This window comes from Hipposideros armiger, unplaced genomic scaffold (assembly GCF_001890085.2).
Source record: "Hipposideros armiger isolate ML-2016 unplaced genomic scaffold, ASM189008v1 scaffold_812, whole genome shotgun sequence".
NCBI classification, from domain to species: domain Eukaryota; kingdom Metazoa; phylum Chordata; class Mammalia; order Chiroptera; family Hipposideridae; genus Hipposideros; species Hipposideros armiger.
Window position 1 is genome coordinate 732,892 of NW_017732162.1, and position 15,002 is coordinate 747,893.

Here is a 15,002-nt window from a genome sequence, read left to right on the forward strand (position 1 = left end):
AGGTTTGGCAAGCCTGGGTGTGAGCAATTACAGGTCTAAAATGGAGTATGTGGGAGGTTAGGAAGGAAGGCTTGGTAGTTAACTTGTCATCCATGAGTGAAGCACAGCGTGCTGCTTCCTTCTAGAGTTACAGAGTGAAAACCAAAACCGAAAAACAAGTATCTACTGAGGGTGATGCCTTGAGCACCATAAAAACAAGGCTGTGAACTATATAGGAAAAGTGTCATGTGAAGCACTCCTCAGAGACAGGGGTCTGAGAAATACTATGATTACACATAAACTGGTTAGGACATCACTATGAGAGAGAAGATGGGGCTGGTCTTGCTGTGCTGGTCTCAGCAGGACTCTGAGGGCCACAGGGGAGGACATTAGATTGGTGAATGAAAAAGGTGATAATCCAGTTGGTAATCATGTTGCAAACAAGGATCCAGTTGCTTTGCAATCAGTGTTCCTGCCTCCATTGTTACGGAGCAAATTAGACCTACAAGGGCAGATATGAGCCATATCTATGACTATGATATTAAAGTCTTGGGGCCAGACACAGAGAAGGAAGACAAGCTGGCACCCACTCAGCACGACTCTTAGAGACACCATGACCAAACCTGCAGAGCGGTTCTCAAAGTACAAGTGTTCAGGGCGGGACTTGGGGTGCGTTAAGTGGTATCAACAGCCACCTTCCATTAAGTCTGGTCAGAAGGAGGAGTGTGAATGGTGCTTGGTTTGAGAATTAATCAGCCCAAAATTACAAGGACTGGACTAGGCACTAAAGATCTAAAGAAGGAAAGGAACAGGGATCTCATCTAAGGAACAGCTCAGAGCTACTTTTCCTGAATGTGTTCATAGCAGCTTTTCAATTTAGCTCAATTAAGTTCATTAGAGTAAATGTTGAGTGGTCACCACTTTCATAACTCTACTTTTATTCAGAATAAAACTCAGTGTTCACAGACTATTGCATATTTAAAAGCCCTTCTGAAAAGGTGACTATTTAGGGGCTCCCCAGAAATCTATTTTAAAAGGTTAATAATTCTCTTCACTAGTATACCAGTTCCTCCATGCTGTATTTTCCATTTGCTTTTGATTTTTAAATTTCTTGTTTGATAGGAGGTACTGCAGAGTTGATGACGTTCTGCTATTTCATACATCTCTGTATTTGAAAATTATTTTCACCTGTCCCTTCCCTTCAGCCTTAAGCAGGGTCTCTATTTTCAACTAAAGGTGTTAGTTCTTTAAAGGTCTTAGGAGGTCGTATTTTCCAAATCTTTAATTGTCAAAAGTCCTTTCCCTGAATTCCAAGTTGTTCTTTGTAATGCAGGTTTAAGCATTTTCATTCCTTCAGTTCAACAGAGACACCTGATAAATCTTAATGCTTCTACTGTATACCAAGGTTGGAACTAGGCACTCAGAAAATATTTAAAGAGATTATCATAACCTAAGTAGGTAACAGACACCTATGTAATAATAAATCAATACCTTGATAACTAATCAATAATAATAACAATATGCTAAATACGTATAGGCTTACCTCCCTTAATTCTCAAAAAACTCCTATGAATTCAGAGCTAGCGTTATATACATTCTGATTAGAACCCTGAGGCTTAGAGAACTGAAGCCATTTATGTGAGCTCATGCATCTAGTAAACTGTGAAAGCAGAATAATACAATATGACAATGGCTATAATCTAGGCTGAACAGAATGGTAGAAGTGAAAGGCTGGACAAGTCAGGCAAGGCTTCAGAGGAGGTGACACTGGTACTGGGTCTTGCATTAAGCACAGGAAAGAAATTAGCATGAACACATTCTATGCAGATGACTATTATCAATGATTTGCAAGTCACTGAGTGCTACCACACGTCTTGTTCTCTTGGGGTCACGTTAAGAAGTCCCAGAGGTTTTGAATTTAGGTTTAGAGTACATTGAACTCAAAGCTAAAGATTGAAAAAGCAGCTGTTTTGACAGATTTCACAAGGTGGGCCGAAGGTGGAGCTGGAAAGCAGTTTTGTGTGTGTGTGGGTGTGGGGCGGGGGAGGGGGGTGATAGAGAGGAGGGGTTTAGATGAATTCCTCTCTATTTCCAAATACAACTTAAAGAGACTCTTAGCTGCTCACAGTGGCATCCATCAGTTGTCAAAAGTGACATTTCCCTTTGTTAAACAAGACAATGTAAATGGCAGAAAAGCTGCATTACGATGAAGCAGCGATGATTATAGCACCTGGTTCCAATGCTAAGAGTTATTTTTAAAATGATAAAAGGAGGGACATTGTGAGCAGGAGCCATAAATTTGATTCCTAGTGACTTTAGTCAATTGGCTCCTTTTCATGTATTTTCCCTTTTGAAGGTAATTTACATGTCCAAGGATATTGATGGTCTTCGCAAAAAGAAACCTAGCACAGCGGAAAGGGCACTCTCCGCACACTTGATGTGTTGTAAGACGAGATCTGGTTCTAGTCTTCGCCTTCTCACTACAGACTATGTGATTTGGGCCTGTGGCTGAGCCACTCTGAGCTTCGGCATCTCTGGAAGTGTGATGTGGTCATGAATATGACCTTCACTGCCTGTGGGGTTGTTGGGAGTCTGATATGCTTGACTTTAAATCCTGGCTATGCTGCTGTCTAAATGTGTCGTCTTTTCTAATCTGTGAAATGAGCAACATAATTCCTCTTTTGCAAGTTTCTTTAAGGATTAATGGATACAATGAATATGCAAAGTGCAGCGTCATATCCATAGTCCAGTCCTTTTTTAAAAAGCCCACTGGCATCTTTCTAATGGTTTGGAGTCATTTAAAAGAAAAGACCTAGACAGAGAAAGATGCTTGGGCAAGAATAGCTGCCCGACAGGCTAAAGCCTCCTTGTCCATAAAATGACAGGTCAGTCGTTCTTAGCCCCAGGTGCACATTTGAATCACTTGGGACAATTAGGGAGGTTCCTCAGGGTGGGGCTCACCTCCAAAGACTCTGATTTAATTGGCCCTGCTGTGGGACTCCAGCCTTTAGGTCATAAAAGCTCACGAGGTGTTCCTAATGTGCACTGGATTAAATCATTGTGTCTCAAATTTTAACATAAATTACCTGGCAGTGTTGTTAAAATGCAGATAACACTTCTCTAGGTCTGGGATGGGAACTGAGGTTCTGCATTTCTAACAATCTCCCAGATGAAGCTGGTGCTCCCAGATTTGGACCACACTCTGAATGAACGATCTTTAACGGTGGCTGTCAACCTTCAGTGCTCATGAGAATAACCCACAGGCTTGTTGAAAATGTAGCTTTGGGACCTGCATCTAGCCCTCACAAACTGTGTTTAACTTGTTTTAGGGACTCTGATCTATCGTGTCCATTTCAACCTCAACGTTCATGACCCTAATCTTGTGATTTTATAATATGACTTCCCTCCTAGGTCAATCATTCAGCAAAATAAGAGCATGAAGTGGAGTATGTGAGCTATCATTGAAAGATGAGTGAACTCAAGTTATATGATGTGAAGACATGGCTGATCTTGATGTCATGTGTATTTGTCAACCTCCAGAATTCAATTGAGTTAATGGGGGACCTTCAAAGAACGCCCTCTGTGTGAGCAGGATTTACTGTTGATAAATCGGTTGCAGACTAATCAGGAAAGCATCCTTCCCCAAGAGGAGGTGAACAAATGACCCTGGGCTTTGGTCTGCTCTCTGTAGCACATCACATTTTCTAAAGCAGAATCCCCAGGGACCTGGGTTTAGCTTCCCAACCTGGAGAGCAAACCAAGGAAAAATGGCTATGGAAGAAAGAAAACAAGCCGCTATTTCAGCAGAGCAGACAACTGACTTTTGAAAATCTCTGGGACTTCCAGAAAAATATGTCCCATGAGAGACTGGATAGCTTTCTTCCTTCTTTTTCTTCTCTCACACTCCTGGATTCCTCTTGCTTTTATTAGCTAGAAACATCCTCTTCTTAGGAACAGGCTTTTTACTACTTTACAAGAAAATTTGAAAAACAACTATGATGGGTCAAAAACATTACAATCCTGGTGTTGTTGCTTTGGATAACCATTCTGCACATAATTCATATAGAAAGGGTTGGTGTCCAAGAAGTTTATGAATTTGTAAATAAATTAATGCAAGGATGGTAATGGGGAAAATGAGAGAAACTCATACTTTATTTCTTTCCCCTTTAAAAGTATCTACACCTAGAAGAACTTTTGATCAGTCTGTAGAAATATCTGTATGAACTCAATAACGGACAAGTCAAAAAGGCAATAACCACACACCAGTTTAGCTGACCAACTCACCCATACTGTGTTCCCAGTTGGACCTTTTTGTACCAAAGAGGGACAACTTGACCTTCCTAATCCCTGTATACCTGGGCTGAACTGGCCAAGTAGAGAACTGCCCTGGGTTGCGATTCAGCAGCAGCACAAGGCTCTCACTGCCTCAGATGCCTTTCTCAACAGCCAGCCGCTGTGTCACCCTCCACCCACCCACCCTTCCTCAGGGCCTTGCCACCGGTAAGATGTGGGCTTTGTCATCCACTCTAAAACATGTGCATTTGGTTCAGAAAGGGAGGGGTACATGCCATGTGCCTCAGGCCTCTGTCCATTCACTTGGAGCCTTTTATCAGACAGAGGGGCTTGTTATTCAGGAAGGACTGTGGAGTCCGTGCTGAGTGGAAGGAAACTGCTGTAGAGAAGCCAGAGCAATGCAGTGACAAGCCCCACAGCTCAGTGGCAGCAGAGCTCCAGAGAGCAATCTCTGGGGGGTGATGAGTGGGGCTCTGGATAAGGTATTGGAAGCAAGGCGGACTCACCTTTCAAATGAAATGAAGGATTAGTTAGATAGGGAGTACCAAGACAAACTTACTATTTCTCAGTTTTGCCCTGAGGTAGGTTTTCATGGGGCAAGAAAATTATTGCTATGTTTAAACATTTATTTAAAATCTTTTTTTTTTTTTGCCAAAAATAGGTTAAACTCCTACAGTCACATTTCTTGTTTGCAATGCAATGGCTTCTTTATGAAATCTCAGAGGAGAGATGGACTTTGCAGGGATGTTTATTTTATTGATTTATTTATGTAGCATGTCTTATGTGGCAGATACTGTTTTAAGCACTATAAAACCTCACCTCATTAATGCACTTAACAACTTATGAATTAGGCACTGTTATTTGCAGAGGGAATTGAGGATCACAAAGGTGAATTTGCTCAGAATCACTGTAATAGACCCAGGATTTGAACCTAGGCAGTCAGGGTACAGGGTCTGTAACCATTTCGCTATCCTGCCTCTAATGCTGAGGGAAGTGTTCCTGTTCAAGGGTGGAAAGGCAGAAATTGGACTGGATTGGGCTGGTTCTTAAATGTGGCTCTCTAGGCTGCTGTGCTGGTTAGGTAATCACCACTGGCGTTCTTGCTCAAAATGCAAACTCCTATACCGTACACATGGATTTCTGATTCGGGAAGTCCGGGGGTTTTGGAAATCGACCTAGATGATGTTTAGGGAAACTTCCACCCTTACTATAAATAAAAAATTCTTTGATTGGAGCATCATTCTGATTACCCTAAAATGAATGTGATATCAGGAAGCAGCAGTCCCTTATGCTACCACCTCCCATACATTTTCTGACTTCCAGCTCTGGAGTTTAAACCACAGTCACCGATGGTGACAGTTCTGACCACTCCACCCCCAGGCTCCATCTGCTGACAACCACTCGGCTGCCTTAAGTCCTCGAGCCTCCCACAGCCTGCCTGCTTTCCTTCCATAGAAGCCTGAAGCCCACAGTCTTCTCATATGGTTAAGCCATCTCTACTGCAAGGCCAAGTGGATATCTTTGTTACCTATAATTAACTGCCACTCCCCTTCTTTGCTCTACCAACAGTTATGCAGCTCAGGTGAGTGAGCCCACCACCAAACGTTCTTCTTCCATTCACAGTGAATGGACCAGACTCAGCAATCAATGTTTAGCCACGGGAGTGGAGGTGGGATTGAGCCCTGCCTCAGCCCCCTTTCCCATCCAGCCTCCATTCTCCATGCTCTCCTCGTATCTTCTTACTTGCAGACCCAGAGGAGACTAAAGGTTCTGGCCAGTCTCTTACTCTTCTCCTATTTCAGTAACACTTACATGTCTTATTAAGTGGCTGACAGTAGCAATGCTGACTACATGCAGCCAGAGGGATGAACAAAATTAGCTATTACATCACTTTTGCAAATTTAAGCTCTGCTGATGAGTGCACTGACCCAAAGAAATCAACCAGATAATTTCCATCCCCTTTGACTTTAAGAAGGCTGAATCATGCCCAGGAAACTGGAAACAGTGAAGAAGGAGGCTTGCAAGCCCTCAAGATTGCCATGAGAAATTGGCTTGAGAGCGAGGTAAAGCCAATTTAGAAGAGATTACCAGGAAAGCCAAGACAGAATATTATCAGTGCACTTTGTGAAGTACTATCACCACCTAACAGTGAAAGAAGCCAGCACTAGGAAAACGGCATTTCCTTCTCAGCTCTGCCTTGTGACTTGTAAGAATTCAACTGCTTTTCTATTTAAGAATACAGGTATTGCCCCTCCTCTCAGTGCATCACTTGTACCATATGGAATATGCTCATCCTCAGGTTGCTTGGACTGACTACCCTAACTATTCCACGGAGGAGAGAAAATACGAAATATGCTTAAAAATTCTCCTGCCTATCAGGAGATCCCATGAAACACTCCAGCTTCTTTCTGTACTCTAATGTGGTGGCCGAACAGTCTAAATACACCCTTGAACAGAAGAGCAAGCCAACTGCAGCCTAATTGGCCATCTTAAAATATGGAATTAAAATGTACACATCAGAAACACTTCATAACAGGTATGTGCTTTACTGCTCTCCGAGTACACTGTTAATTTCTTGAGGCTGGAACTGCATTTATCTAAAACAGATAAGGCAGCTGTAGAAGCTCAAAGCTTATATAAGGAGCTCCTAATCTGGCCGGATTTCAGTGAGATAGGTCGGGGTGCCCTAGATCTCCTCAGGTGCAGTGCCTGCAAACCCAGCCTTTCTGGGAGGGTGTGGGGTGTGGGTGGGGTGGGGGGAGGGGAAAACATCCCTAATGCCTTTCAAACATATGCTTTGGGTGCAAGGAGGTCAGGGAATCATTTTCTAGCATAGCTCTCCAAGGGGCATTTGTACCCAAAGTTGGGTAGTTTGCCTTTTTATCTCATCCAAGAAATTTGGATTTATTCATTCTATTACATGCCTGCCTCAATTTCAGCAACAATCCAGTAGAGGTTATCAGTTTAGAAATCCCAGTCGTTGAAGTGCAGTAGAGCTCAACCTGCTACAGTCCACACTGCGTTGTTAATATAAAACCAACCTGCGAAAGAGGAATTTCCTCTTTCCCGTTTTATTACCTTGTGCTCCTTGACTGTAGAAGAATCTTTGAGCCGATTCAACATCCAAGAGTCTATGAGCAGACTCGACGTCCAGAAAATAATCCATTTTGGGATAGTCCATTCTCGATGTGCCAAAAACAGAGTTTTAAGACCAAGCAGTCACTTGTAAGCCTATGAAAGAAGAAAACAAAATTCACAATATTTTAGACTGTCAAATAGATTTTTAAAACTCCAAACATGTACATATTATATATAAATATATACATTTAAAATTTTTGGAATAAGAAATACCCCATTATAATAGCCCATTATTTGACTGACATTTCCAATTCTAAACACACCCATCAACATAGCTTTCCTATTGAATGAGAAAATGCAACATTTAACCAACATTCCTTTACAGTATATATACAGTATATACAGTAATATATTCTACCCAGAAAAAAAACAGATGACCCAGGCTAAAGAGAGAGAATGTACCAGTCTTTCCAGCTGTATAATAACTGAAAAATCTACTATTCAATTCCTGTGCAACCAGTTTTCAAAAGGTCTGGTAAATGGCATCATTAAGTGGGAAGCTTTCTGAGTACTGATCCTCAATTGATCCAATGAGTTCCGATTTCCCTTGAGTAGCAAGAGTGGCCTGGGAATCAGAACCTCCACTCATAGACGCTTTGCATTTATGACACATGCTGACATGTTTGCTGTAAAATGCCTTGAATTCCTTCCTTTCCAGTGATTCCCTCCAGCACATTTTGGAAAGTGCCACAGGATAGTCACCTGCTTGCCCCTGACCTAGGCTGCTTTTGAGAAAGAATTCTGGTTGCCAGAGCAGTGACAATGATTTCAGGATTGCAAGGATCCCCACAATATTATCCTGTCCTAGTCTGTCAGGAAGCTAATACACTTTATTACAAAACATTCAGCCTGTTGGGTTCTATTGAACATATGTATCCTTTCCCTGACACTCGCACAAATGAAATATCTCTATTTCTGCAGGATGTTTTTGGAAAGAATTAATTAAGACAAAGTCATTGAAATCAAGCCCAGAAGAATAATCCAGCTATTTCTCTTTCTAACAGTGCACATTTTAATTTAAGAAACCACATCTGGTAAGAAGAAACTTTTAAAAATAACCAAAGGTACCCCAACAGCAAATCATACTTACTGCAAAAAAAAATATATATATATCAAGGGCTAACCGCAGAAAATAAAAGCAAGAGCAATTTCAGTCAGAGTGTCCTTGATCTTACTAAATATTCCTGGTGAAAGTAAACAATTTAGATTCTTTGATTAGAACAGCAATGAAACATATACTATCCACTGGACTTGCTTTATCAGATAAAATGGCCAGAACATGTTACCTTAGCAACGGAAGGTGACGCCAGCCTCAGTCTCTTTGTATCCTCCACTGTGAAGGAAGAAAATGACCAGTTTCCTGTGTAAAACTTTGGCAGAAAATCATCATCATCAAAATCTACATGTAACCATCACGTGGGTTCATTCTCCACCTCCCCCCTGTGCCGCCCCCATCATCTCTTATGCAGAGAAGTGTCATAGTAATTAAGAAATGGTTTTTGGTTTAATGATTTATTTTTATGGCCCCCAATCCCAGTTTGATTTGCAATTATAACAGAATTACATGATTAAATAGTTAATAGGATAGGCAAGTAGTCTAGAAATTGTTGGGGGCACCAGTTCTTACCCTAATGCTGGCTAAGGGTGGTAGGAAAAAGTCATTTGAGCTAGCATATGTTAAACATCCCCTTGTTACAATTAATACAAAGATCAGCCATCGGCATCTAGGCTGAAAATAACTCTTGCCTTCTGTGAATCAGTCACTGGAAGAAGCTTAAAAAGCTGTCTGAAATCTCCCAGCTTTTAAAAGCCGCATTATAACATCGATCATTTGTGAAATGACCCCCTCCCCTCCTTAAAAGAAAGGTAGCCCCCCAAAATATATATGAAAGGAAGTATTAAAGTTAGCAGATACTCACCAGCACTTGTTGGCCCCTTTGAACAGGACACTGTAGAGCATAAAACGAAGCTGTGCGCGATGCTGAGCCCACGAGCCCAAATGAACAGCCTCTAATTTTCTCTTCAATCTCAATTCAAGAGCACTGAGCAGAGGAAAGTGATGGATTTGCCCATTTTATATTGTGATGAAACGCAACCCCTAAGAAGAGAGATCTGAGTGGAGCTGCTCTTTAGAACACATTAAAGTGCTAATTTAAGAAAATTGAAAGGTTTTGTTTTACTGTCTTTTATGTGTTCTCTCCGCTACCCCCTCAATTTAATTTGCATTTAAAATTATGCTCATGTCTCCTCGGTTCTCCAAGGTGTGGAGTGCTTTCTAATCATGACGGCGCGGCTGGGTAGGGTTTGGTGCAGCGCCACTTTTATCCTGAGCTGCAAAACGAGGTGGGTAATTATAAACTGTGAGCTGTTTTCTGGAGTGAAATGCAGAGTGAACATTTGATTTCACCCCCTCCCTTTTCCCTGGCCATTCTTTCTCTTCCTGCCTCTGATTGCTTGGTCAAATCTCCAGCCCAAATCATGCCAATCTGTCTAAATGCATTCCTCTCTGTCTGAATGTAACAAAATAATCCCAACAGCAAAAAGAACCTTTGGTTAGGTACCCGAGTTTATTCTAGTGGGACATCCTCTTTACTAAGCCTCAGTAAGGACTTGTAGGCACAATACTTTGGGGCTGCTCACAAAAAGCATAATGATTGCCAAATACAAGCCCTATAGTGGGTTTTCCAAAACCCTCTGGCACCCCTTGTTGACCAAGCAGAATTGTTAATAAGTAAGAGATGGTGTGTGGCATGTTTGTTAAGAAAAGGGAAGCTACACTTGAGAAGCCTTGGAAGGAAGACGACCAGACGCCCCCCTCTCATGTACAATAGCTCTGCTGACTGCTCTTGAGACAAACCTGAAAATCTGTTTGTCTTGTGAGTTTTCCTACCGAGTCAAAACAAATCAGACACCACGTTGGTGTTGGAGAGAGTTAAGCCTGATGAAAGAGAGAGCTAAAACTACCAATTAGCTGCCCTTGTAGGGAAAGTCGACTTTGCACTCAGGAATACAGGCATACCTTGGAGGTATTCTGAGTTCGATTCCAGACCACCACAGTAAAGCGAGTCATAATCTTTTTGCTGGTGGAGGGTCTTGCCTCCAATTGGTTAAAAACGCAACACCTGTGAAGTGCAATAAAGTGAAGCAAAAGGAAATGGGGTATGTCTATGCTCAAAGCTTTGCCCAGACCCAGGTACTTAACTTTTCTAAGTTTACATTTCTATTCAGCCCCCAATGGAGACATGCTGAACACTTGACATTTTACAAGAAAAAGCTGTCTTCTGGTTTCTTTAGCTTTCAGTAAGGTGTGGGCGACAGGTTCTGAACTCTCCCTATTGTGATTCTGCTGAATTGTGATGACTCATAGGGGAAAGAGAGAGAGAGAGAGAGAGAGAGAGAGAGAGAGAGAGAGAGAGAGAGAGAGAGAGAGAGAGAGAAGAGAACACAGTCTACTGCTGCTGACAAATGCCAGTCATTTAGGTGAGCACAAATGAATGTATGATTGAAGACAGACATGCTAAATTGGAAATTTGAAAATTAGAGTTGATTCCCAAGGGTTAGGGGACGAGTTTAGAAGTCTGTCATTTCTGGGAAGTTGATCAAGAAAGGGAAATTTGAAGTGTCTTACATATAATGTGAAAGGGTCATGATTTAAGAAAACTCAGAAAGGAAATTTTCAACTTAGACAAAAGAAAATATATTTGGAAAGGGGATGACTATTCACTTGCAAAAAAAGACTTCATTTTACTAAATATTAATTACTAGGCTCTTTAAAATAAATTGACCAGTTTCTGAAATAGATATACAAAAAGTGATTTTACTCTCTGGGAAGCAGAGCTATAGGCTACACACAGGAATATCTGCAAGAGGAATTAATTTTAAAGGAGGGGAAGCATTGTAATATTCAAAAGACAATGTCAAAACCTGATCTGTTCAGCTCTGTTTTATAACTTTAGTTTTCTCAAAGGCAACATTTATAATGGCCCATTGTTCAGAGGTATAATAGAACCAGACAGAGAAGGAGGCAAGGTTAGAGCAAGTATTCAGACTAACACGTATGCAGCACCCAGCAATTCAGCCCCAAACATTCCTAAGACAACAACTCTGAAACTTAGCTCAGTGTTAACATATTTTAGTGAGCTAGAAATAAGAAAAATTATTTTAAAAAGGTCAAAGTAGAGTTATATTTTTAATTACAGTATGAAAGTTTAGAACTATAATGCTGAAGCAAATCTATGATTATTAAAAATACATGACATGGCAGAGATGTGTATACTTTTCTGTTCATTTTGGTGGTAAGAGGAACTGTGTGTGAGTGTTTTATGTACAAAGGGCAGAAGTATTTGATTAATTCAAAATCGAGGCATATTTCAACACGGAATCTGGAGACCAGTAAAGATATCAGCTTGTGTTAATTTATCTTTGGGGTGTACATATTTATTTTATTGGACAGCACAAGACCCCAATATTATGGGAAAGGTCATGTGATTTGTAAGTAGACGACTTGCTTTTGCTCTTTTTATATCATCTGATTGACTTCCATCAGAGTCAGAAGGGGTTTTTCCTGCTTGCTAAGCAATAAAGAGGTTTGTGTTATTGACAATTTTACAATCAAATTTACTTATTTCATTATCTTAATGGTCTTGTATAATTCCACAGCTCTCTAAAAGACCATGTTTTTATATTTGTGTTGGAATACATGAAGTTCTGTCTTCAGCCTGTGTGAAATCTTAGGGAAATTCCTCTTTTACCAACAAACCCAACTAATTTAACTTTAAAATATTGAAGCTGTCTTAAAGTGTGGGGACATTTTGTATCCTTTGGTGGGGTAATAGATTGAAGATCTTTGGTTAAGTGCTAGCTTGCTAAACACGTTTATTTATTTATTTTGCAAATGGTTAAACTCAGAATATGTTTCAATAGCAGTGGTTTCTCTCTTCTTGGCAAATCACTCTCTTCTGTGTCAACCCATCATGCCAAAGAAATCTCTACTTCCTTGTTCATTAAAGCCTGTCATTAAATGGTAGGGGTACTTTTTAACATTTTACTTGAGGCCTTATTCATATTGAAATCTCCCTGGGAGAGGAAACACTTTAATCCGTCATCAGTTACTTTTACTTTAGAGTTAATGAATTTCCAGACTTTTTGTTGTGAGAAGATTTTGATGATAGTTGGGAAGCTAAAGAAGGTTGGAAGGGTTGGGAAGGTAGAATGAGGGGGGGAAAAAAAGTCTCACAAAGAGGAGGAGCCTAATTTTATTCCCTGTAAATGTGCAGTCATGTTTTGAGGGCTTACTTATGTTTAAGATGCCAGGTACTCAGCTGGAAGAGAAAGGCATTAAATCCATAAATACCTTCATTTGAACAGGGCCTGAAGCTGCTCTGAAAGACCAGAGGCAGAATCTTAAATCTTACTCAAGAACATTATGTCTAAGGAGTGAGTTTCTCTCTGTCCATCTTCAGGTAGTAGGAAGATAATTCAAAACAAAATCATGGTGCCCTCTGACTTTGAAACTGCACTGGTGAGTGCCACACTGGAAGCGAGGTGGCATTGGCCAATATGGCAGAAGCGAGACCCAAGAGGAGGGAAACATTTGGTGCTACTTGCCACCCACTTCTGAAACTTCCTTTCCCTTTTTCATAGAAGGGCCAGTTCACAGAGAGAAGAACAAGAGCTCAGAACGTCATTTTACCCTTCTACCAACTGGATTCTAGTAAGTTGATCTTATAATATGGAAATTTCTTTGCTTGGCAGAAAGACTACTCGTAAATTATATCTCTATCTCAGTGTTTATCTTGTTGATCTGGAAATAGGGAAATGAACAAATGTGGAATAAGAAATGAAGAATTCTTAAGCAACTTTCTATTTACTATAACTCTCAAATCCCTAAATAGAAAGACATGTAGTAGCTTTTTTTTTTTTTTAAAGATTTTTAAAATTTTTTTATTGAGGAAGGGGAACATTGTGTTTTTCCAGGCCCATCAGCTCCACGTCAAGTTGTCCTTCAATCTTAGTTGTGCAGGGCGCAAGCTCAGCTCCAAGTCCAGTTGCACTTTCAATCTTAGTTGCGGGAAGGGGGGAGGGGTGGGGGAGGGGGAAAGCGCGCGTGCAACCCACTATCCCATGTGGGAGTCAAACCGGCAACCTTACTGCTAAAAGCATGCACTCTCACTATCCTAGTGGCAGCTCAGCTCAGGCGCAGCTCACTGACCCATGTGGGAATCGAACCTGTGATCCTGTTGCTCAGCGCTCACGCTCTTAACTAACTGAGCCACTTGGCCAGCCCCTGTACTAGCTTTTTAGAACACAAATTTGAGGATATATTATAATGATATCTGACTTATTCCCTTTGGCAAGAAAATCTCATTGCTCTCATTTCTTTATGTGTTTGTGTATAATTTATTTTCTACTATCCTGGAAGGGTCTAAAAAAGTTAATCACAAGTTCAATTGCATTTTCCTAGTCCTCCTAAAAATCCAAAGAAAATACCCAAAGAAATGTTGAAGAAAGAAGGACAAATGATCTCTGAGGACCACAAGTGTAATAGGTGCTACACAAAAGATATGGCCCCTGAACTTCCAAAGCACGTTAGGAAAGTGGGATTGGCTATAGCAGTGAGAACCCACAAGGAGTGAGTGTGAATTGTATCTGAGCTGTATAAGACATTTTTAGGTCATTACAGTGTCACTTTTACAATCCCACACTAACATGGAAAATGAAGATTGCCAATAGATAGATTAGATGGATGGCTAGATAGATGATAGATAGGTAGACAGTTGTATGTAGGAGGTAGAAGTAGCAATTAGAAATAGAGATAGAAATAAAGAAAATGATCAAAATGAACTTAGACATAGTGGTAACCTTGAGCTACCTATTTTTGTGTTCCCAAGAGCCAATAAAACAAACAATCAAACAAAAACAATATAAGTCTAAGGAATTTTGGTAACTGTTTCATTCATTTTAGGTTTTGAACATACTAACAAATTCTATGGCAAGGTCTATGTGCTTAAATATTAATATTAAATGTTTTTCTTATGCATATGTACAAGGCTAGTTGATGCATATCTTTGCATAACAAATATTATGGGTTGTCAGAAAAGTCATGATGTATTTTTTTCTGTTTTCATTGCAAATATGCATCATGACTTTTCCAACAACCCAATATTATTGATAACACAATCCTTGATTTGATTTCAGAGTTAAATGTTTTCACAATGTATCACCTGAAGGCACCGAGGGGTATCATTTTATAGGTATCAGGTTTCCAAATCAGCATTCTCTCCTAGTGGATTGAAGGTAACAGAAGACCTAACCCCCTCCATGATGTGCAAAAAGGGAAGTGATGGTAGGTGGGCACTTGCTTCTGAAAAAAAACAGGACCTTATTGGTAGCCACTGAGTTTTAATTTCTCACAGCATTATTAGTACATGGAAAAAAGTTTTTTGTGTGTCATATCTAATCTCAGAACACTCATTGCTGTATAATAAACACCAAATAGATGTTATCCAATTATTCAGGAGACAATGCAGTAAAGTAGTTAAAAACACTGACTTGGGAACCCAGGTTCTGATGCTTACTAGCTGAGCAAACTA

General features: G+C 40.4%; 1 protein-coding gene across 1 annotated transcript in view; it reads right to left on the bottom strand.

The window, feature by feature from the left end:
- The window catches only part of PHACTR1 (phosphatase and actin regulator 1), a 589,651-nt gene extending 579,929 nt beyond the window's left edge, over positions 1 to 9,722 (bottom strand). Inside the window, exons 1-3 of the mRNA XM_019628839.1 lie at positions 9,330 to 9,722; positions 8,697 to 8,743; positions 7,351 to 7,503 (exon numbers count right to left, since the gene is read on the bottom strand). Of these exons, the coding sequence (XP_019484384.1) occupies positions 7,351 to 7,453 (103 nt within the window). The 5' untranslated portion in view covers positions 7,454 to 7,503; positions 8,697 to 8,743; positions 9,330 to 9,722. The remainder of the gene's footprint in view (positions 1 to 7,350; positions 7,504 to 8,696; positions 8,744 to 9,329) is intronic.
- Positions 9,723 to 15,002: the final 5,280 nt, after the last annotated feature.